General features: G+C 34.4%; 1 protein-coding gene across 9 annotated transcripts; it reads right to left on the reverse strand.

Annotated features, from left to right (window-relative positions):
• Nucleotides 1-400: 400 nt before the first annotated feature.
• Nucleotides 401-16,235, reverse strand: LOC105214858 (ras-related and estrogen-regulated growth inhibitor). 9 transcript variants are annotated; one of them, XM_029042076.2, is made up of 5 exons: nt 16,085-16,235; nt 12,713-13,091; nt 6,718-6,774; nt 1,785-1,858; nt 401-1,083 (listed from the first exon to the last, which is right to left on the reverse strand). In XM_029042076.2, the coding sequence occupies exons 2-5, from the start codon at nt 12,798-12,800 to the stop codon at nt 679-681; spliced, it is 624 nt and encodes a 207-aa protein (XP_028897909.1). In that variant the 5' UTR covers nt 12,801-13,091; nt 16,085-16,235; the 3' UTR covers nt 401-678. The 9 variants fall into 9 exon arrangements, with proteins under 9 accessions (XP_028897909.1, XP_054085377.1, XP_028897911.1 ...); XM_054229402.1 differs by having other exon boundaries at nt 12,713-13,056; nt 16,085-16,227; XM_029042078.2 differs by having other exon boundaries at nt 12,713-13,088; nt 16,085-16,227.
• Between the last annotated feature and the right edge of the window lie 7,704 nt (nt 16,236-23,939).

Below are 23,939 nucleotides of genomic sequence, written 5' to 3' on the forward strand. Positions count from 1 at the left end.
TTATTATAACAAAATTTCTGACAAAGAATGTATAATAATATAAATATAATAATAATTATTATACATTCTTTGATTATACATTCTTTGGTATAACGAATAAAAGCTATAAATTTTATAGCTACTCTATAATGGTTTAAGAAATAGTCTCTTCAAGTTTAGCATGCAGCTTTTAGCCAAGTTTCAAACCTCAATATCTCAACTTGTCTACGCTCAGGTAAATATTCACTACTAGATAGCGCTAAATGCAAGTTTGAGTGAGAAGCTTTTTGAGGAAAGAGTTTTTGCCGTTAAATATTCAAATTTTAGTTCAATTAAAGTAATATCAGTTTCGATTATTATTTCCTTTTTATGTGCACTTACCTTAAACGTGGTTGAATGTGTAATAAATGTCTACGCCAAATGTGTTTGTATATTTTTATTTTTCGTATTTTAAAGCTAATTTTAATTACAAAAATTCGTGCAATGGAAAATGTATTAAATAAAGTTCGATTGTTATTCGCTACATATAAAATATGGTAAATCAAGTTTCTTTGCAATTATTTCAATTTCGTTAAACATTACAAACGTCGACTGGATAACCGCGACGCTTAAACTTTTGAGCGGCACCAGAGCACCACTTAGTACGATTAACTGCCGTTGTTTGCCTTCAAGGTGCCGCTGACCGATTTGCAGTTTTCATCAGTCCTTCGGCAGATTACTGTCACTCTTCCCCCGACTGTAGGGTCGTGCACCGCCCAGCATACGCTCCAGTAGACTCTGTTTCGATTTACGCTTCGACGCCAGCACCTCCTTGCATAGCTCGTGGAAAACTTCGGCTACCTGATCGACATGATCCGCCGCTGAGACTTCGTTGAACTTGCACTCAAAATCTTTGGCGAGGATTTCACCTTCATCACGACTAACCTGACGCAAGTGGACCATATCCACTTTATTGGCCACTAACTGCACTGGTGTATCGGATTGTAGGTCGGATTTGGCGCGTCGTATGTAATTAAACGAGCTGCGATCGGTGATGGAGTAGACGAGCAGAAGGCCGTCGGCCCATTGCACCAACTCAGCGGCATTGGGAAACTCATCATTAGCCTGTGTTGTTGGTATGAAGTAGCAGCCGCAACACCAATGGCATATTACATCACCGCAATTATTTTTTTGGTTCATTTGTTGTTGTTGTTTGTGTAGCATTGAGAGGTGACATCAGCCAGTCATGGTAGGGAAGAGAAAAATAACAATAAAATTCCGTTATGAATAAGCAAAGAAGGAAATCCATGACAATGAGTCTGGCGCGAGGAGCGTAAACGCAAATAGTCAACTGACTGATTGGCGCTCCTTTGTGTGGCGAGAATGTGAAAAATGAAAATAAAGTTATTATGCCCTCAGCGAACTACTGACACACATATACATGCATACATCAGACTTCAATGTTGTGAGTGCGCTTAACACTTTCACCTAAAACTTTTTATGACTCTATATTCGGGCATGTAGATGTGTGTGTGCTTTCAGAGAGAACCTACAAATAAATGTAGGTGTCTGGGTATGTATGTCAATATATATCTGTCAACAGACTTCTACGTCAGCGTTCACAGTTGAGTCAACATGCAACAGGAGTGATTTCACCCCATACAAGTAGGTAAGTGTAAGTGTTTGTGTGTGTGTGTATAAGTGTGAAATGTATGTCGCACGTACAGAAAGTGTCCTTGCGACTCTTATCGTCCTTGTTGTGGCGGCAGTCAGTCCACATAGGTGTGTGTGAGTGCCCGCACGCACTGACAGGATAATTCACTTACCTTGGGGCATGTGTCTAGTATTTCGAACAGCACCGGCTCTCCCTCCACCATCGCTTCGTGCTTATATCGATTTTCTGCAATATAAACGAATGAAAAAGAGCTTTGAATTTGTATTATTATATGCATTCATACTTATATCGTATACATATACTTATACAGCCACTGTATGCATGCGCTTATGTATGTTTGCGTGCATGTCCCTTTTAACACTAATGTATATTAAATTTTCTCACTTTAAAGCGGACGAAGTAGAGGAAATCACGCAAAGTGCAGAAGACTTGCAAAGTATGACCGCATTTATGTGAAATATGAAGAACGTAGGTATATACTGTATTTAAGAGTATGTGGGTTGGAAGCTTCTATGAATATGAGGTAGTAAAAGTTATTTTTTTATTGTTGCACTGATTAATTCTGATGTAGTAAAGGAAATAATAGAAACCTCATTTTCTTCAATAACTTTTGAGTAATTTTGAGCATTGGAAAGCTTCTCATATATCTTTAAAGTCAATCGGATGTAGCTAATTACATGTGAGTACAGTGCCGGATTCATCACGTATCAAGAGTAGAAAATGCTAAGGTCCCGCAACTCCGGGGGCCCCGCGGTCCAACACCTGTCCGACCGTAAAAATATCAGTTACGATTCTTCCAAAAGTAATTTATCACCTAAAAACATAAACCAATGAATAAAACTCACGTCAGAGACTGGTTGTGTTATTCGGAAACCAAAGGAAAGCCACAACTTCACTGTTAAATCTTACAAACAACAACACATAGTATTGATTCTTAACTTATGAGCCTAATTGCGACTGAACAAAATTAACAAGGTCTTGCATTTCGTGGTAGTAACCATCTGGACCAGTGGCAAGATTCGTTAAATTCTATGACATGGAAAGTCATGAAAGTTTACTAGATGTCTTGCATATTTATTAAATTTGGCTGCTAAGTGTGCTGCAGACTGTTTCAGAAGCATTACCTGCCTTCGATTTCATTGAAAATTTGAATCTATAAATTTATTTCGGCATCTACCAATCGATGGGTTCTTATTACGAACGCTTGAAAGATTTTACTTAAAAAATTTCGAATTTGAAAAGGTTATCGGATACTAGGTGGTGAGCCTGATCTGTTGCTACGAAGGCGCTTTTATATGGTTTTGTCACTATTAAGCAAGTTTTGGAAGACATTCTTAATAACGTAGGTCAAAAAGCAAAGTTTCAACGAGGAATAAGTTAGAAACGGGAATAATGACAATTACGTAGAACATAATTATAGAACGGTTGCAAGCGACTGCAGTCATCTGATTAAGACCTTAATAAAGGATATACCCTTTATGAATCATTACATGATTACATCCAAGCAATACAATCCCTATTTTCAGATATTGAGACAAAAGCCAAATATTTGACCGGCTCTGAAGATTAGCAGCAACAAACTTCAAGGCGAAGTAAGCGTAATACAAAGCACGACCATTTCACTCGATAACTTTGCTGAGGATCAAACACCTGGACAACGTTTCGAAATTCAGGTGTTTATTGTCATTATTGATAATGTACTGTCTGCTTTAACTATACGTATGGAAGCATATTATAAAATTACTGGTGTTTTGGAGTATTTCGACAGCTAAATCGTTTTATTTAATAACCTTAACTTGAGAACCTATTGCAAAGCAAGGGCCTATTGACAGTATTTGCTACAGGCCTCGCGTTGGCTTAATTCGCCACTGTGTGGGTACTTAAATTTCTCGTTCCATATTAAGATAAAAACAAAGGTTGATGGTACTGAGAATACAATGTTAATATTATCATATCGTTAAAAGTAAAAATCGTATGTAATATACAATTTTTAAAGGGAACAATTGTAATAATCTTAATAAAACGTAACTTCTAAAATTTTAGATTTGGATATTTATAATGGAGTTGAAGAGTGAAGTTGGCAAATTTTTTATATTTATGCATCTGGGCATTGTATTAAATCTCTGTCCCTAATACTAATACATGGACTATTCGGCTTTTAGTGAAATAGCACCCCAATCAATCTAAGATTTCATCCAATCGGTCTTAAGTTATTAAACTCTCTCTTGGGGTTTTGTAGCAGAACAGCATTATAATCGTAGAATATTCAATTGTATTGAATTAATCAGAACGGTTTGATTTTATACATATAGAAAGAGACAACTACAATTAAATTATGTTTGTATATTTATTTGATATTTATGTACATAAGTGGATTCATTATGAACATTATAATGTTTCATATAAACTTCACGAATATAATATACATTGCATTGTATTTTATGGTATAAATTTGTATGTATTTAAGTATTATTATGATTGCATAAAATAATTGCATTACTGCATTTAGAGAGAATGCAGTTATTTATCAAATTACTAACAACTATAAAAGTATACATTTATTAAATGTTATGAATGTAATTAAATGCGTGTTTATTACACAAAAAATGGAAGTATTGATTTTTCCGTTATACCAGTGTTCATAAAAAAGTAAAATCGGTAGTCGCATGGTGCATTTGACACGTAAAATGGATGTAATTATATACATATATGTATATATATATTAATGTTCATATATACATATACATATAGGCTCGCACATACAATCCTCCCTGGAATTCATTTATGGAGTTTTTATAATTTATTTGCAGTAATTGAATTTTTACAGCATTTCGCGCTTAAATGAGCGCTCAGGACATTGGACGGTTAAAATTGAATTTTTCTGCCGATGTATCGAAGAGATAGTATTAATCAAAACATTAAGATCACCGAAAAACCGAAAAACTTTCAATTTAATACTATGACGTTTAAAAATTTCAAAAGCGAACTAACTTATTTATATATCCGTTTAATTTATTTGATGAATTTATGAGTGTTTTTCGCGGGATTTGCGTCTATTTGTTATTTGAGAAATATTTATAATTGTAAACACGTTCGAATTTTGCACTTGGGAAATAAATTGTAAGCATATCAGCTGAATTCAAAGGCGGTACGAAGTTGACCATTTCGGGTTTTCATTTAATTTCTGGATTCATGATAAGACTACTTCTTGAATTACAGTGTTTTTATGAACAAAACCTCGTTTGGTTACCTTTTTGTACGACCATAAAAGTTTGTAAATTACATTAAAAATAATTTGTGTTATTGACTTTAAAATACAGTAAACTCTCGAAAAGTAAATCGATTGGTATTTTGGGTAATTTACTTTTTCGAATAATTTACTTTTCCAAATATATACATAAATTATCTGTTTTTATAATATTAAATGCATTTTTAAACTTAAAAAATTCATTCATTTATTTGCTTCAATAAAACATATGGATTTACATGAAAAACATATTTACATTTACATACATACATATGTATTTACTATGAAGAGAAAAAATCTTGAATATTCTTTTGTTTTTTTTCTTTTGCAATATATTTTCTGACCATTTTTGTACGACAATTCAAAAAGTCTGACACCTGATTTGCATCGTTTTCATTTTTAAACCAGTGGATGAAGTAGGAGAGTTTATTTACTAAAAAGACGCGATAAACAAGAGAGTAAGTGTTTTTGCAACATCGTAAAAAACGCTGCTTGCTTCGTTTCGAATTTTTTATCACACTCTCTGAAAAGTAAATTAAAAAATTTACTTTTTCGAGGTGCATGTGTAATCTTAAATGTGATTAACTTTTCCGCGATTATTTACTTTCTGAGAATTTACTTTTCGAGAGTATACTGTATAACTCTTTGCTTATTACTCAATAATTTAAGTGTGTCCATACGGACCATTCTTAATTAATTTTGATAACTATATTATCAGTCAGTTCAATTGCTTTTCAGAACATATAGTAGTTATCAAAGTTTTTTCCGCAATTATCCCATATTTCCTGATAGATTACATAACTGATATACAAGTGGCGCTAAATAACGGAAACATTTTCGAACAAATTCAGAGCTGGCTCTTAATATACTTTTAGTTTATGATAAATTAATTGTATTCATCCTACGTATTAAGAGATTTTTATTTATTTTTTATAAAAAATTTAAACTTAGTTTAAACAAATAAGAAAAGTCCAATAGAAAAATGAAAATCATCATATATTGTATATGAGGGCTGAGGTAATTCCTAAACTGGTTCTACTCATTTTCACGACCATGGTATATCCAAGACTATATGCTCCCTTAGATTTTGCTAAGATATATCACATATTATTACCGATATATGCGGTATAAGCCCACAGGAAGTTTGATAATCTACCTGATTGTAAAGTTTTATTCAATTGTTCCTAATTTATATACATATAAAGTGAAGGAATCAGATGGAATTCGAAATTGAGTTATATGGGAAGTAAGCGTGTTTCTGAACCGATTTCACCAATTTTTGATACGTGTTATCAGGGTGTAATAAAATATTATATATCGAATTTCATTGAAATTGATCGAGCAATTCCGAAGATATGGTTTTTGAACCATAAGTAGGCGACGTCACGCCCACTTTCCATTTTTTCCAAACCTGAGTGCAGCTTCTTTCTGCCATTTCTTCTGTGAAATTAGTTCAGAATTACTATTAATACTAAATCTTTTTTCATAACTGAATTAAAAACGTTCACTGAAATGGAGGGGCTTGACTTTCATATTATAAGTATTCGAGGATAATAGACACAGACATTATTATACTTATTACGGAATTTATGTCAATTGGCTGATATTATTTTGTATTTTACATGTACGGAAATCCAATTTTTCCCCTGATTTACATGGATTTCCAAAAATTGCATTTCATCTTTGAATTGTCTCATTCCTAAATCAATATTTTCAAATACATCACGGGAATTCAAATAATCACTAGAAATAAATGAAAACCACTCATGTTGTACTCGTTTAAAAGTGATTCAATTTCAAATTGCATTTGAACCTTAAATACTAAATAATCGCTTACCCGTTTGATGATCATATTCGCCGATATAACGTTTGGTGAGGAAACGCACAATTAAAGCTGAAACGGAAACGGGAAAACAATGAGTTGTTTATACTTAATTAATTAGCGCTAGTAATATATAATTAATGCAATGGCATGATATATGCATATGTACGCTCATCACCTGAATCAAAAAAAAAAATCCACACACATATATGTATGTAATACATAAAATCATGTGAGTTTAATGTAAATTAAATGAGCAATAAAACGCACAAACGCCTACAAAAGTGCCGGCATAAAGACACACCAATAACCGCTCACCTGCCTGTGGGCGCTTCATGCACTAGAGGGAACAATTTGCTTGCGGCGGAAGGTGAGAAAAGGTGGCGGCGATGAATTCAGGTCAACGAGTGTGAATTGCACAAAAAGTAAGAGTAAGATTAAAAGCGAAATGAAAAGAACAGGAGTTCGGTAAGCAAAGCCGAAATGTGAATTTGAGCGCTTGGCTTCATTATAAAGACACACAAGCATAGGTGCGTATGTATCTATGTCGAATGCATAGCTCGTAATGTATATGGACTAAAGGACAAATAAACGGTTAAACAAATAAACAAACTCCTGTTAAAGAAACAAAAAAACAGCCAAAACGAAAAGTTGCACGCGCATACACACCTGTCAACATATCCTGTAGGAAATATGAAACTAATTTCACGAATTTGTATTTAATGAATAATAGTTGTAATTATAGTACCCTAAAAATATAACATTATCATTTAATGCTTAAAATTAGTTAAACGAGTTAAGATAAGACCTTATAGGGAAATAATGCAAAGGCATCAAAGCAAGAAGTAGAAGTATATCTATACTACTATTATAAAGAGGAAAGATTTGTAAGTAATGAATAAACTCAAAAACTACTGTGCCGATTTCAAAAATTTCCTTCACCATTATAAAGCTACATTCATCCCCGGGTAACATAGGCTATATTTATTGCTATCATCTAAACTTTAATAGTTCCCAGGTGAGGGTATCAAAAAGACTCCGTGATGGAGAATCTTAATCTGAAACTGAAAGTCGTCTTGCAAGTCATTCTCTTCGCATAGCCATCGCGTGCCAGAAAGTCTAGGAACGAGCGCTCGCAGCTGTTTGCTAAACAAAAAAGTACAAATTCTTACTGGGTCTGCCTATGCTTGGGTGTGTTAACATAAAAGCGAAAGCTATTCAGCCTTTCACTGCTGCCAACAGCTGCGTTAGTTTAGCTAGCAACGACACCGACTGTGACGAGGTTGTTAAACTCACAACCTAAAAAAGGACTTCCTCTATCAATTTATGCAGCTATGCCAGGGGGAAGGTGGTGTTGCTGCTAGGCAAACGCAGATATGCATAACCACATACACGCGTAAATGTTAATACAAATGTGTGTGTGTGTATGTATGCATGCATTCTAATGTACTCCGTTCTGTTTGCAGTCAGTTGCAAAGTGTTAGTGCCGCTGAATTGCACCTTAATGTTGCGTGTTTGGCTCACACAAAGACGGACATGGCGCACAGTCGAATGAGAGACAAAGTTAGTAGTGCAAGTAAGGTTGTTGCATATTTTAGGGCGTTAGAACGTGCATTTGCACGAAAAATACAAACTCGAATGTGCAAGTACATGAATGTGTGTATGGATGTACGTGGGTGAATAGCAGTAGCACATAGTACAGTTAGTTGGTTGCATGCGAAAGTAGTATAAAGGCAACAAACTCAACTTGATAACCTGAGGTCTAGCAATAGAAAACTGAAAACCGGACAATCGAACACACACACACCAACATTGCAAGGTGTCCGTTATGTGTGTGTGTGTATGTTTCGTAGTGCAAAGCTGTGCCTCAGGCACACATACCAATGGCGTGGGCAGTTACACCACGGCAGTTCTAGCAATTGCATGATGTTGCATGCTTTTATGCAAATGACATTTTGTCCACTTGATTTGAGCAGAGCGAACAACACACCACCACCATCCACACACACTGCACCCTCTTATGCTCAGCACACATAGACTCTGGCCAAAGCCCGTGGGTGAAATTGTGTGCGGGGAAAAGCTGAAGATCGCCAGCGTAGGTAAACGCAATTTGAATGAGGCATACTATTTTGTGGGAAATTGCGAAAATTTGCAGTTGTGTACACAATAACAAGAAATACTGTAAACAATTTCATTCATAGTCTGCATTTAGCCTAATTGTGGTATTATGTCAGAGGCGAATATGAAAGGGGCAGAAAATGTTTGTCTCTAACCGCAATTTTTCCAATTTTCAATTGTTTTTGTTGTTGTGCGGAATTTTTAATGGTATTCAGCAAAACTGAATATTGTATACCGTGTGTTTTTCAAAAGATTTATTTTGTCATTGATTATGTTTCCCTTTTACAGAAAACATCTGTTGTAGTAGGTTGATTATATTGAGTTAAGAACGGTGACTATAGTGTAATGTGACATGACAATAAATTAAAAGATGATATTTAATCTAAATCTAATCGCTTCACATCGAAATAATAAACCGAAACTAGTGACGACATCTTCAACAGTAGGAGATCGTCAACGATCAAAACGCTGGCAGGACTTTATCTAAGACTTTTTTCCCAAAACATAACAGGGTTGATTGATTGACCGACCATATACATCGCTTGAAATACTGACAAAGAGTCTGAGGTGAGCGAATCGATTTGACATCCCAGGCTTGTTTTTATACTCTCGCAACAAAAGTTGCTAAAGAGAGTATTATAGTTTTGTTCACATAACAACAATTAATTACAGAAATCGGATAATAACCACGTCCCCCTCCCATACAAAGGTTAGGTTGAAAATTACTAAAAGTGGGTTAACTCACTAACGGAAAATGGAAAATGGGCGTGGCGTCCCCCACTTATGGGTCAAAATCCATATCTCAGGAACTACTCGACCGATTTCAATAGTTTTAGTTAATAGTAATAGTTTTCTTATAGTATGTTTACATATAAAAATAATCTCGTTCTAAGCTCGTTCAATAATCTAACCGTTTACATATAGCCAAATGAGATTATCAATTGTCAAATGTGTTGCATTTGTTGTTGTATTACACATATTTCTCTCGCTGTCGGCCATTGTTGTTTACATTTTAATTTGACATTTCTCCTTTTCTACGCAAAATTATCGATAAACCTAGGAATAACACCGAAAATCTAGTTGTATAAAACGAGATAATTTTATAATCTCGGATTATCCAGAGAGGAATTTTGTATAAGGAATCTCGTTTCTTAATTACAGATTATCGAGTTAAGCTCGTAAATGGAGATAATCTCGTTATATGTAAATTGTGGTTACATCCCAATGCTATGTTGTGAAAATAGGGCAAATCGCTTCAGAACCGCGCCTACTTCCTATATACCAGAATTATGAAGACTATCTGAATCGCTTACTTTACAATATATAAAGTAAGCACTAGTGAAGATATCGGTGCAGAGCTTTGCACAAATACTATGTTTATAGTGTGGCATTCTAAAAATCGCCGAAATCGGACCATAGGTTTTTAAGGCCCCATATATCGAACACGAGGACGTCGGTGTTTCTAACCTAATATTATGGTTTCCAACTTTCAATAGACTTTATGCACTATATATGACGAATATGTGGGTCAAATTGTGTATTATTAAAATAAATAAAGTTAAATAAATAAATTGCGAGAGTATAAAATGTTCGGTTACACCCGAATTTAGCCCTTCCTTACTGGTTATTATTATATTATTTAAAAAACAAAACCAACCTCAAATTAGTGACGAACTCAGAGCAAATGTTAATAACGAAGACAAGATTTTATAACTCGAAGTCTCTCTAACTCGAAGTTTTTTTTGTGAATTATGGTGATTCACCTGTAGAAACTACTAACGTATCACTAAGATCCTTATGTTTCAACGAAGCGTTTGGAATCAATAATAAAGATATTAAGTCGGCTAATTTCGATTCTAGTCACTTCGCTGGGTTCGCAGAAAATATGCCTACCGAGGTGCTTTAACCAAAGTCTGACGAATGCTGGACATTGAAGGAGGAAGTGCTTGGACGATTCCTCTTCGCCTTCCTCCAAACAGTTTTGGCAACTTGCGTCTGACATGATCCCTAGCCTCATCGCGTGTGTACCTATTGGGCAATGACTAGTAAGCACTCCAATGATGGACGGAGAGATGAGCCTTACTGAGCGACAGTGGCTGCAAAGACCGTTTTCGACCACAGTGGGCCAAAAGGATCTCCCTACTGCGCAGGTGCTGGTTGTTCTCCAGCGCTTGGCGAGCTCACTAAAGACAGTGTGTCCAGCGCTCTGGAGCAAGCGGACCACGGACTGCCCAAACGTTTCCACTACCGCGCCAATATTGCTAGGATACCCTCTCTTGCAAGCTGATCCGCTTTGCAGTTTCCAGCGATTCCGCGGTGACCGGGTACCCACACAATTCTGATTTTAAAGTAATTCGAAGCTACTGATAACGATGTTAGGCACTCCTTTACTAGCTTAGAGAGCACTGTCATCGAATCCAAGGACAGTATTACCGCTCTGCTATCGGAGTGAATACACATCTCTCTGAAGGATACTGCACTTCGAAGCAGTATATCTGCTGCTATTTTGATGGCAGTTACCTCTGCCTGAAAGACGCTGCTATGGTCTGGCAGCCGAAAACTGGAATTAATTGAGAGCTTCCGACTGAACACATTTGTAAAAAAAAACTACATAATTTTTTAACTGTCAGATTCGCTGAGTAATAAGGTTTATTTATTGTGTAAAACTACAAAAATATTAATATTATTATATTCTTTGTATAAGAATATTAATATTTACGAAGCATTAGATGCCACAAACGAGATGCTCATTAGAAAATAATAATAATAAATAATTGAAAATGGCACGGATAAACTTAGATGAACCAAATATATGAAAAATAAAATAATATAAGAATGTGCATTAGCGTATGCAATACGTAGTCGTTGTCTTGTCACGGAATTATTAAGGAAGAGTGGATAAGCAAATGGTTTTTGTCATGTTGTCGGAATAGTTTTGGGTTATCGTTATTACATACATATCATGCTCATATTTATATGGTATATGTGCGAACATTTTTAAAGCAAAAATTAAATTAATTGTCACTTATTCAAACATTTTCTTTGTTTTAAAATCTGTTTTACTTTATTAGTTAATGCAAAATTAAAAGTACAAAGAATGCGTTTACACAATTAGCAGCTGACAATAGATGAATAATACCGAAAGCAGTTAAATTAAATTTTTCATTTCCAAAATATATTATCATTTTTTTTATATATGCTTCAAGGAATGATTTTGTAAATAATAGTGCATTTTCTTGCTGAGTTTTTCAACAACATTTCGAAACATACTACAACATACTAACATGTCATTCAGAACTTTTCTGATGGTCTGCCAATTCCCTTCATTCACTGTTATCAGGATCATGTAAATGCGGTATTTATTATGAGCGGAATGGGAAGGTACGTATACTAGTTCCCGCTATTAAATATGTGATCCTAAAATGGATGAAACTTATTCATATCATACTTTATTTTCCATAGAATGAGTTTACAGATTTCTGTCAGTGCGGTTGACTTTGAAGTTATTATCTCATATAAGAGTTGACACAGACACTTCGGCGATAACTTGGTTCTAATAGGTTTATAATATAATGTTTTGGAGATATATCTAGCATATAAATGAAAACAACATGTCTAAAAAACACCCTTTACTAATTCCGATTTCTAAATGCTAATTTCGGATGAAGATGATTAATAAAATACTAAATAAATTAAATAAATATTTAATGCTTTAAAATCCGATATAACGATGAGTGCATTATTTATATTGTTACTAATAACCGCATGTATGTAGGTGCATATACCATTCATATAATTTGCAATTAATAATTAATATGTACTTGTTTACACATACGAGTCTATGAATATGCAAGTTAATCAAATAATTAACCTTTAATAATGTATAACATACCACTCTTGCCAACGCTCGGCGCTCCAACGACAGCGATTTTTAATTCTGTCAAAGTCGATTTCTTGCGACGAATACCGCGTGTTGTCATTACCGTTAAATTAATATGAACCGAGCCGAAAACCACAAAAACAAACCACAACGAAAACCGCAAACGAAAATCCGCAAACCGAGATGAGTGAATAAATTCAATGTTTATAAGTATTCACATAGAGTCGGGCAGGTGGGACGATTGCGGATGTGTATCATAAACTTGCCGCCTTTGAATGCAGGTTAAAATATTTCCTATGTATACGAGCTACGCTTTGTTTGTTTGTGCTTATTAACCGGCAAAATGTTTGAGTTAGCTAAAGAGATTTCTTTTTTTATTTTTTTCGTACTGCTTTGGTTGCAATAGAAAAGTGTTTATTAGTACTATATTATATATGTATATTGTATACGTATGGTAAATATGTATAAGCTCATTTCATTTCACAACACAACATTTCGTCGAACGTATATATGTACACATGTATTTGCATGTATTGTGGTATTTAGCAGATTTTTATTGCGTACGCTGTGCTAGGCAATACAAATAATGTGAATGAAAGTATTTTAAATGTGGCGGGCAGAAGAAACAATTTTATTGTGGCCATGTATAATTGGATACGTTTCATTTACAAATTTTCAATTTTCTTACACATTTTTGTTGTTTCATCACATTCTTAAGACATTGTGATTGATTTTGACTGCGAAGTAATAAATTCCTGATTTATGAGTAATTTTGAAACATTCTTGAAATAATTGTGTTTGTAAGTTCGTATATGTTGTTTACAAGCTCTTTTTGAATTTTATTTTATTTCGCCTCTATTTCTTATTTGCATAGGTTTGTATTATATTTTATAATAATCATAGATTTTTTTATTTTAAATATGGTTTCATTATGTGAAGCTCCAACTGTAGTATGCTGAGTAAAAATATTATTGCAAAATCACTTTATTTATCTATATCATAGACGCTATAGAAATTTATTCTGAAAATATTAAGAGCCTAAAATATTTGAGTTCATTCCAGAAATGTCCATCCCATAATTGTTAAGAAATGGCAATTCAAATGTGAATATTTCAAGTCAATACTAAATACATACATGCAGCACAACCCTGCTGTATTTTTGGTGTTAAAAAGTGTAAACTCGAACTAACATGTCAATTCTTATGGAATTAGAACGAAATTATTATCGAAAAAGATAAATTTCGGTAAGAGATCTCGCATAGATTATAGAGCGTTTCAGATTTGATATCAGGGGGCTTGAAAAGTTATAGACCGATTCTGACCATTTTTGAATGGTAATAGGGTCATTTATTAGGGTGGCTAAAATCGCAATTGAAAGAAATCCCACGGAAATTGCAATTGGTTAAATGAATAATTCTTAATGTCATATTAAGATTTGCTTTCTTACAAAGAATCTTCTATAGATTTCTACCGTGATTTAATTCGATTTTATAAATAAACCTGTCTTTCAGTCAATCATACTTATGCTTTAGATTACTGCTGTTTGTTTATCCACTTTAACCACCATTCTCCTTAAACATAATTCATTAAAGAAGATCTTTATAGACAAACATTTTTATTTTGCCATAAACTTGACCAGCCCGTTCCGAAAATAGACCCAAATAATTACGCTGCCTCTGCCATGTTCTACACTTCATTTAGAATACTGTAGATTTGACCGTTGCCATCTTTCATTTGGTTACTAGTCTCCATAAATTCGAACCTTTGATTTTAACTTTTTGAACTCTTTCAGTTGTTTAGTTGACTTCATTTTTGTTCAGATCTATCTGTTCTCAGATCTGTCAATTCGTCTTGAATATATCTGAGGTTAAGATCTATACATAATTCACTTCGAATTGATCGGACATATATATAATAATCTTTTGAAAGCGCTGGACAATAGGTTTAAACCTCTCGAGTTAAGGTTTTCCAAGGCATACGATATTTCTGCGATATGAGTGTTAATTCTTCAAGTAGTATTGGAAATTTAGTATATTTGTTTCGGACTTTTTATATATTGTTTTTTTTTTGAATTTCAACTACGCGATTTCACAAAAACACTTTGTTTTCATAACGATTTCTATCAATGAAAAGAAAGAATAAGTAGTATTTTAATGTACTTCCGTTTCGTTACAAAAAACATATGCAGTCGGCATATTTCTCAAAAATAACTCTACCATGTTCTCCTCAAAATAATAAACCAATTCAACAGTAAATATTAAATTGCTTTCCGTTTTTCAACTTTGCACATAAAAAATAAACTTCGTGTTTTGGTTTGGTGAATACTTTTTATATATATAGATATATACGAAAATATGAAGATATATACATATGTATACTATCTCCGCAGACAGTCAAAAATGTATTTAAATAATTTTTAAAAGCACAAAAAAAGTGAAATTATATTTCTATATATACATTTGTCGCCTTTCACACAAATTTCAATGTCACATTCTTGTCGTTTTTTAATACCCGAATTCGCTTTCTGTTTGTGTTATTTAATTGCATTATGGTTCCTTACTGATCGTTGTTTTTTCTACTTTGCTCTGTCATGGTAATTAGATCGCTGATCTGCGCGGTTCATGTCAGTTTGTTTGCGGTGATTTAAGATATTCGTAATACCTTGTTTAACATCAACAATGAAAACACTTTGATCTTTTTAATTTGTCGCAGCCCATATATATTGCTAAGTGGGCACATCGGCCCAATTGTGTATGTACACATGACGAAAAAAATCACTCATACGCCGTGGTGCCGCGATCGCCTGTTGCCGCCGCATGTACTACTTTGTCTGCAATTAATAATTTTCACTATTTAAAATATTTTCGAAAACAAACATTTTGCCCTATATCGGTAATGTCTGCCGCTCTGAGCTTGTCTGCAATGTGTGTACTTCGCTTATTTTGTCTGCCGATCGCTTAGTTTTCAAATTCTTCTCACATATTCTTAAATGTATACGCACACACACATACAAATACATATGTACACAGCCCATTCTAACGCGGCAACGTGTTTCGTTAGCGTGGCACTCGTTTGTTCGGTGTTTGCATATTTTCAATTTATTTTTAATTTTTGCCGACTTTTACGTGTGTTTCGTTGAAAACGAAAATAAAATTTCAAAATCAAAAACACACATAATGCATGGATTTGGAAACTTAAACACGAGCAGGTAGGCGTATAAACAAATATTCGTTCAAATTGCAACCACTGAATACCGAAAATACAAAAATCGTAATTTCCATAATAATATATTAATTATCAAATAACAAATATTATTGATTTCATTTAAACATAATTAACATTTTTTTTACAATTTGTGTTTTGGTTTTTGTTGTTTTTTCTCACTTATTCGATTTCGTCGAACCGGCAAAATTCACCGTGTCACAGTTTCGGCCCACTTTTTACTACTAAAAACATTGTTTTGAACATTGTCGATCAGTTCCTCAACATGTTGTTGCTCTGCGAGTTGATCGCTCGTTTGCTGCTGTTCGTGCGATTGTTTCAAAATGTTAGAAACATTTTTGTATCTTTTCGAAATATGTAATACATTTTGAAATGTTGTTTTAAAAATAGCTCAATGCAGTGAGAATTCAGAACAGAGCGATTTCAGATCAGAGAGAGAGAGACAGTGAGAGGGAGAGAAATCAAACTTGCCTTAACCCTTGAGTGATTGTGTACATTATTGTTTATGCTTAGATTAAAATTTATTTTGACTATAATACTCGATCTTACAATAGTTTTTCATTGCGCATTTCGTTTATTCGTTATGTTATTTATTTCCAAGTATTTCCTTGTCCAAGACGATTTTTTTTTTGGTAATTGAAAGTTTAAGAAATATTTATATTGCCAAGGAAAAGTTCTCATTTAAGTTTAATGCTTTGCACCACACATCGGTTAATAAACTCACTCAATTACGTGCTTTTAACCATGTGGAGGCTAGAAAGCGCTCTCTATAATCGACTCACGCAATTTTGCTACAAAAATGTTTGCTTTAAATATAGCAAACAATTTAGCGCTCTTCACGTATGTACATATATAAACTAACACACAAAAATAATCGGTTGCATTTAGCACATAAGATGTTTGTTACCTGGAGTTTCTAATTTAAACAAATTTTAAATGAGCGCGATAAAAGTGTGACGAGAAGCATTTCTGCCGTGATCGATGATCAAAGATTTCACGCGATCCACTCATATATATATGTATGCACATACAACTCTATATAGACTCATATACTGACATTAAGATGGAGCGATAATATCTGTAATTGTATGTAAAATATTGAAATTCTTCGGATTGAAATTTTTGGGAACAATTTATCATTTCAACTATTCCAAATAGTAGAAATTGTTATACTCTCGCAACAAAAGTTGCTAATGAAGTATTATAGTTTCGTTCACATAACGGTTGTTTTTAAGTCATAAAACTGAACGAGTTAGATATGGGGTTATATATATATAAATGAGCAGGATGACGAGTGGAGTTGAAATCCGGATGTCTGTCCGTCCGTCTATCCGTGCAAGGGATAACTTGAGTAAAAATTACGATATCTTGACGAAACTTGGTACACATATTCCTTGGGACCGTGTGTATGTTTGTATTGAAAATGGGCGAAATCGGACCATTACAACGCCCACAAACCGTAAACCTATAAAGTGTCATAACTCAGCCATAAATAAACCTAGAAAAGAATTTGGTATAAAGGATTGCACTAAGAAGGTGCATATTTGGATGTAATTTTTTTGGAAAAGTGGGCGTGGCCCCGCCCCCAAATAAGTTATTTGTATATATCTTGCAAACCAATGAAGCTATATAAACCAAACTTTCTGCAGTTGGTTCTATTACGTAACGTAATAGTAGAAATCGGATAATAACCACGCCCACCACCCATACAAAGGTTAAGTTTATTTACTAAAAGTGTGTTAATTCACTAATGTAAAAGGTCAGCAACACTAAATTTTACAAAAGAAATGGCAGAAGAGAGCTGCACACAGATTTTTTTACAAAATGGAAAATGAGCGTGGCGTCGCCCACTTATGGGTCAAACACCATATCTCAAAAACTACTCGGCCTATTTCAATGAAATTCGGTACATAATACTTTTTTGACACCCTGATAACACGGATAAAAAATCGGTTCACAACCACGACTACTTTACATATAATTCAATTTTGAATTCCATCTGATTCCTTCACTTTATAATATATACATAAGGAACCAATGAAGATAGCGAAATAAAACTTTACACAAATAGCGCATATCATCTGTGGCTTCACTTCTGGAAAAATTGTTGAAATCGGACTATAACTTTTCAAAGCCCCGAATATTGAACATGAAGTACTCAGTGCCTAAGGGTAATTTTTCTTCTAATAGTGTGTCTCTGTTCCAAAAATTATTAAAATCGGGTTATAACTTCCCCTAGTTCCCATATACCTAATTATAAGTTGTTCAGGAATTAAGTCAGCCCTCACACACTATATATGATGATTTTCGTTATGCGTTATATGCGTCAAATGTTATATGCGTCAAATTGTACGTTATCTGAATAAATTACACCAATCAATTGTGAGAGTATAAAATGAAACAAACAAAACTTTGAAAAAACTTTTTATAGCAGAGAGGTTTCCCCATAGAAAGGTATAATATAATAAGAAACAATACTCGTATATAAGAATATAATTATTTATAAAAACGTTATTATGCATCATGGTTTTTAGACTTGAAGACTATCAGAAAACCGCTACACCCTAACATACGTACAAATAAAAATAAACTAAATTCATTGCTTTAACATTAATATGCGGTTTCATGTTTACTTCTGGTGCAAACGAATCTGAAAGTGTTGATCGCAATGCAGGAGAGAAGTATTGACAGCAGATATGTGGTTGAATATGTGTAAAGGTATGTTAGATACTCGCCTCTATTATTCATTGTTCAATTCACCGACGCATTCTGCTCGACGATTACCAGAGAATTTTATTGAAAACATCTGTGCTGTTAATTACATTGCCCTGAAAGCACTGCAAGTGATTAATGTGTTGCGACTTAATAGCTCAGCGCTTCACTTCTCAATCATATATGGTGGGCGGGTGTTGGTAGACACACTTCAATAACTGTAAATTTAAATGTATACGTATATACATATTCGAGCTGCAACATTTTGTACATTATATCATTTATTGAAAATCGCTGGTTTAGATAGTAAACAAGTTTGTTTTTCATAAAATCTATGTTGATTTACCTACATATAGTTATACTCTACATATTATATATACTAAACTATACCCTGTCGGAATGAATCTGGCCTTTTGTCCTGAAATATCATATATTTTAATGTCAATAAAAAAACTGTAATGGTTTGTATTATAAAAATATTTCTTGGGATAGATTTCAAGCCAGAAAGCATGCTCTATGAAAAAATTTTGAAAAAATCGTACAAGCTAGATAAGCAAACAACAATTAAGACGACCTCTTACCCTATCATAAAGTCTAATCGAAGTGGAAGAATAAGCACAGAGACAACCGTGAGTGAGTAACTCTGAGAACATCATATATAAGGTAAGGTCACTGGTACCTATTTAGTATTTTAATAATGGATAAGAACATATTCAGAGCATAATTGCAATACAATTATTTTGTGGTAGATGACAATTTACCATGGCAACGTGACAAGTATTATTTTGGAATAATGGTAATCCCCAACCTAGCGCCTTGAAAAATCACCACGTATATTCAAAACCTTTTTCGAGAAAGTGACAAAAGAACTTAAATTTGTGCTTAATCTGTTTGGGAAACACTGTGAAAAGCTGAAGTCATTCTATAAAGAATTTATAGAGTTATGTTTCCGGCAAAGTCCCAAAAAGGTTTTTAACTCATAACATGTATTTATATTCTTATTTCTAAGGCCCTGGATAGATTTTAAGTCGAATAAATTTATTGATTGTGCTCGTATGAGATCGATTTTGGGTTTTTATAGTACACAAGAATTTCCTAGAGTTTTCCTAAAATGAAGGCTAGTAGAAGTAAGTATAAAGCTTGCAAGGTTCTTGGTGGTTTCGTGCGAGGATTCCTATTTGGTTACCAATGCCGTAGAGGCGCGCTAGTCAGTTCACATATCATTTCAAGTTTTTAATATCAGATATGAATCGCAGCGTAATCTTGCATGAAATTGTTCGGTTTTCAGATTTCAAAACAAATATTTGTTTATTACACAAAAGCAAAATAGGCCTTAAGGGTGTTCTATATTCATGTAGGTGATTATAAAGTAGATTTTCAGATAAATAAAAGTGAAATTAAAGAATTTAACTCCCGAACTGCCTATGGTGACCACATTGGCGGTACACGATATGCTGCGTTGTTGTTTTTGCTGGCGAGGTAAACATTTTTCGCAAAGTACTCGTAAATGTGGAAATCGTGCGAAGTGATATTGAACAGGCGGCAGCAATTATTACACTGCCGCTTTACACGCGCCAATGCAAAAAATTATTTATCTGTGTGAATCTCTATCTACAGTTGGGAGTTCGTGTGTGTGTATGCGTGTGATTGAGCAAGCAGCTGGACTATCGATATCCGCTGGGATTGACGGCTAGGGTCAAACAATGTGTTTTTGTTATTTTGTAGCTGACGGCTTGTGTATGCGCATATACCACATGTATGTATGAGAGAGGAAGAGCCAAACAGTTTCTGTATAAAAGGTGAGGTCATGCACAGCCGCTGGCAAATAGGTCAAGGTTGCTCGGTATCAATTAGCGTGTAAATGAAAGCAGAGGATATTACAATGCAAAAATACACATACGTACATACACACATATGCATGTATATAGGTATTTATGAAGGCTGGCAATATTATAAACTATTATAATGAAGCAAACAAACGGCAATTATTGCGGAATTATATAATTAAAATGTCGAAGTGCGCACTGCGGTCATTGCTGAACAGCAGCTCAAAGGTCATTACTTTATTTTCACCTTTGACCATACAGCAGAAGTGACAATTGCTGTGCATAAGCAAAATAGCTTTAGAAGCACACTTTCACTAAATTACTTGAATGTGTGTGTGTGTGTATGTATATTCAAATCCTACTTAATGACTTGGCATAAAATGTTGCCGATTTCATCCCTTCGATGCATATCAAAACACTGTTTAACAAACGCTAATGAACATTTTCGAAGCCAAGTGAGACTGGTGCGGGCGAGCGGTAAGCATAAGAGGCGTTACCGACATAAGTTGGGGGTGGATTAGACAAAAGAAAGAAGTGAAAGAATGCACTAATGCATTTCTGCTGCCGACAAGCCGTTATTTATAAACACACGCAGCTGACGACTTCATCTGTGGTCGCGCGCCTAGTGAGACAACAAAGCGGCGCACGCGTCACAAGCAGGAAGCAAAATAAATAAATTCAAAAATAAATTAATATTCAAAAATGAAATATGAAATATGCACATTGCCACTACCCGGAAATTGTGTACAATTAAGCGCTAAATATGTAAAAATGAAAAAATTAAACGAAAATTTTCGTGGCAATTGAAAATGTAACCTTAAAATTCCCAAATAAATTTCTGTTGGAAATAAATATTATCAGAAATTGTATCAAAAACACTTCCAACTCAATTGCGGACATGCACTCACCGCAATGCATACACTCATATATATCTACAGTGGTGGCCATATCATATGCAACTAAAACACGATTTTAGAAAAAAGTATGTTTATCTTACCATTAAACTTGGGAGACTGTTGATTGGTAATGACATTATTTTAATTTGGTATTTTTACTATTATTTAGCGCTTATAAACCAAAAGATTTGCATTCTTAAAAAAAATACGAATACCATTTTGAGATCACCTCTTAAATTACGGGGACAAAGCATAAAAATCTTTGATAACTTAATTGCCTAAATGCCAAGAAGATGTCGTGAAGTGATAAAAAAACAATGGATTTGTAAAAAAATATTAGTAAAACTTATTTTTTACTATTGCTTCCAAAAAGTTGCATATGTTTTGTCCACGTAATTTAAGAGGTGAAATCAAAATGGTATTCGTATTTTTTTTAAGAATGCAAATCTTTTGGTTTATAAGCGCTAAATAATAGTAAAAATACCAAATTAAAATAATTTCATTACCAATCAACAGTCTCCCAAGTTTAATGGTAAGATATACATACTTTTTCTAAAATCGTGTTTTAGTTGCATATGATATGGCCACCACTGTACATGCATGCAATTGCATATGCCGCACAATAAATTCAGGCACTTCACCGGCGACGCCTGCATTCACACTTCACACACAGCCGGCGCTCATCAGGCTGCACGCCCCCATCTGCTAGTTAGTCAGCCAGCCAGTCAGTCAGTCAGCCAGAGAGTAGAGGGTAGAGGCCCATTCATTTAAATAATATTTTGTGTTTTTAAACAAATTTCATACGACGTGCGCAGTGTAAACAAATAAATGCAAGTGTTATTCATTTTCGATTCCGGTCGCCGAATATTCATAAGTACCAAGTATACACCAACTCTCACAAATCGCTTGCTCTCAGCGGTAAAGGGGGAACCGCTTTAGCGGATACGAATCGGACAAGTGACACATTTGGCCACAGCTGCTCGTTCATTCGGCCCATAAAACAGAAACACTTCCTCCTATAGAATACATTCAGGCGCTGGTGAAAAATTGCTCACAGCGCTGCCGACGTTAGCGCCACCGTTGACAGCACCACATCCGCAGTTCATTGTAGTTCGAAAGCCACGAGTTTGTTTGACGTGTTAACTGTGTGTGTGTGTGTGTGTGTGTGACTTCTCTTCAGGGTGGTTTTGCATATTTAATTTGGTCGAACGCACTTTTAATCAGCGCTATTATTGTGTTTGCTGCTTGGCATGGTGGGGGAATTGATTTTAAAATTAATTAAAAATTTGAGTAAAGTTGAAAATGTATTCACTGACCAGAATAAGATTTTTAAGCTAAAGAGTGTTGCTAGTTTATGCATTTGCTTTTTTAGTAAATGGAAATGTTAGGTAGAGAATTTAAATTTTCAAATCGATCCCTATAATTCTTAAAAAATTGTTTCAAAAAATTATGGTTTAGGAAAATTGTATAAACTCCTCTGAAACTTCTTCTTCTGACAGATGGTAATTTCATTGCGTTCGGGCGCTTTGACTGAACTGACACCTGGTAACAGCCCTTCAGCAGACTTCCGATTGGACAAAAATGTGAAATTTTGTATCCATGTTCCATCCATTGTCATAAACCGGGGCACAATCTTCTTATTATTGGATTTGATTGGTGTCTAGTTGTCCATTGAACGTTTGTCTTTTTAATCGATCTTCTAATGCTTGCTAAGGTATAATTTTGAATATAGATTTATAATATTCTTTCAGGTGTCAATGGAATACAGAATTCGCCCAAAATAATTTATGGCCCCCGACAAAATTTCATAAATTGTTTGACCTTTTCTGCCATTACAGCCTCTTGTGGCCTTCTCAAACGAAGTCTAAAAAAATATACGGGCAAATACCTATCTGACGATGTGCACTGCTTAGTTCATACATCATAATAAGTTTAAAACAAGAACAACCTGCAGATTATAACGAAAACGAAACAATTTCAAAATCAATAATCTCTCGGTACATGACAGCTTATATTGTCAAAAAAGAAAAAAAATACTGTCTTATGAAATAATTCGCTTCTACAATAAGGCTATACTTTGAACTCGAATTAATAAATTGATACTCACGCTTCCGGAAGATATGAGGATTAATGTAGTAATCTATGCCACCAATTTCCCCATTCCAAACTCTATATCTCATTGAAATACATCCTTAGATCGATGACATAATTATACATATGTACATATACATATGTATCTCATATGTATTTAAGAGATATAAATTCACAAACTATAGTAGCAATGCTAACTCATGACGTTTTGTACCTAACAATCCAGTGAACACTTAGCTGGTAGCTTCAATTTCATCTAGGTCTACATTATCGAGCCGTATTCGCAAATTAAACCTTAATCACTCGTGAGTGCATATGCAAGAGTAACACTTGCTAACAGGACAACAGGGCTCCTTTGCAGCGAAATAAAAGCTGCACTCTACAGCTCTTCCACCCGCCAAACGTCTTCCGGCGCTTTCTTAAGCGACACCTTTAAACAGCTTCTTGCACTTCGCCTAAACACATCTAAAGCTATTCAAGCGAACAGCCGTT

The sequence above is a fragment of the Zeugodacus cucurbitae genome, chromosome 4 (assembly GCF_028554725.1).
Source record: "Zeugodacus cucurbitae isolate PBARC_wt_2022May chromosome 4, idZeuCucr1.2, whole genome shotgun sequence".
Taxonomy (NCBI): Eukaryota; Metazoa; Arthropoda; class Insecta; order Diptera; family Tephritidae; genus Zeugodacus; species Zeugodacus cucurbitae.

Bases quoted from the DNA above. Each gene is read 5' to 3' on its own strand.
- LOC105214858 (XM_029042076.2), bottom strand. From the start codon at position 12,800: ATGACAACACGCGGTATTCGTCGCAAGAAATCGACTTTGACAGAATTA. The intron at 6,775-12,712 runs GTATGTTATACA...TTTCCGTTTCAG, and splicing joins GCCGAGCGTTGGCAAGAGTG to CTTTAATTGTGCGTTTCCTC. The intron at 1,859-6,717 runs GTAAGCGATTAT...TTTATATTGCAG, and splicing joins CGAATATGATCATCAAACGG to AAAATCGATATAAGCACGAA.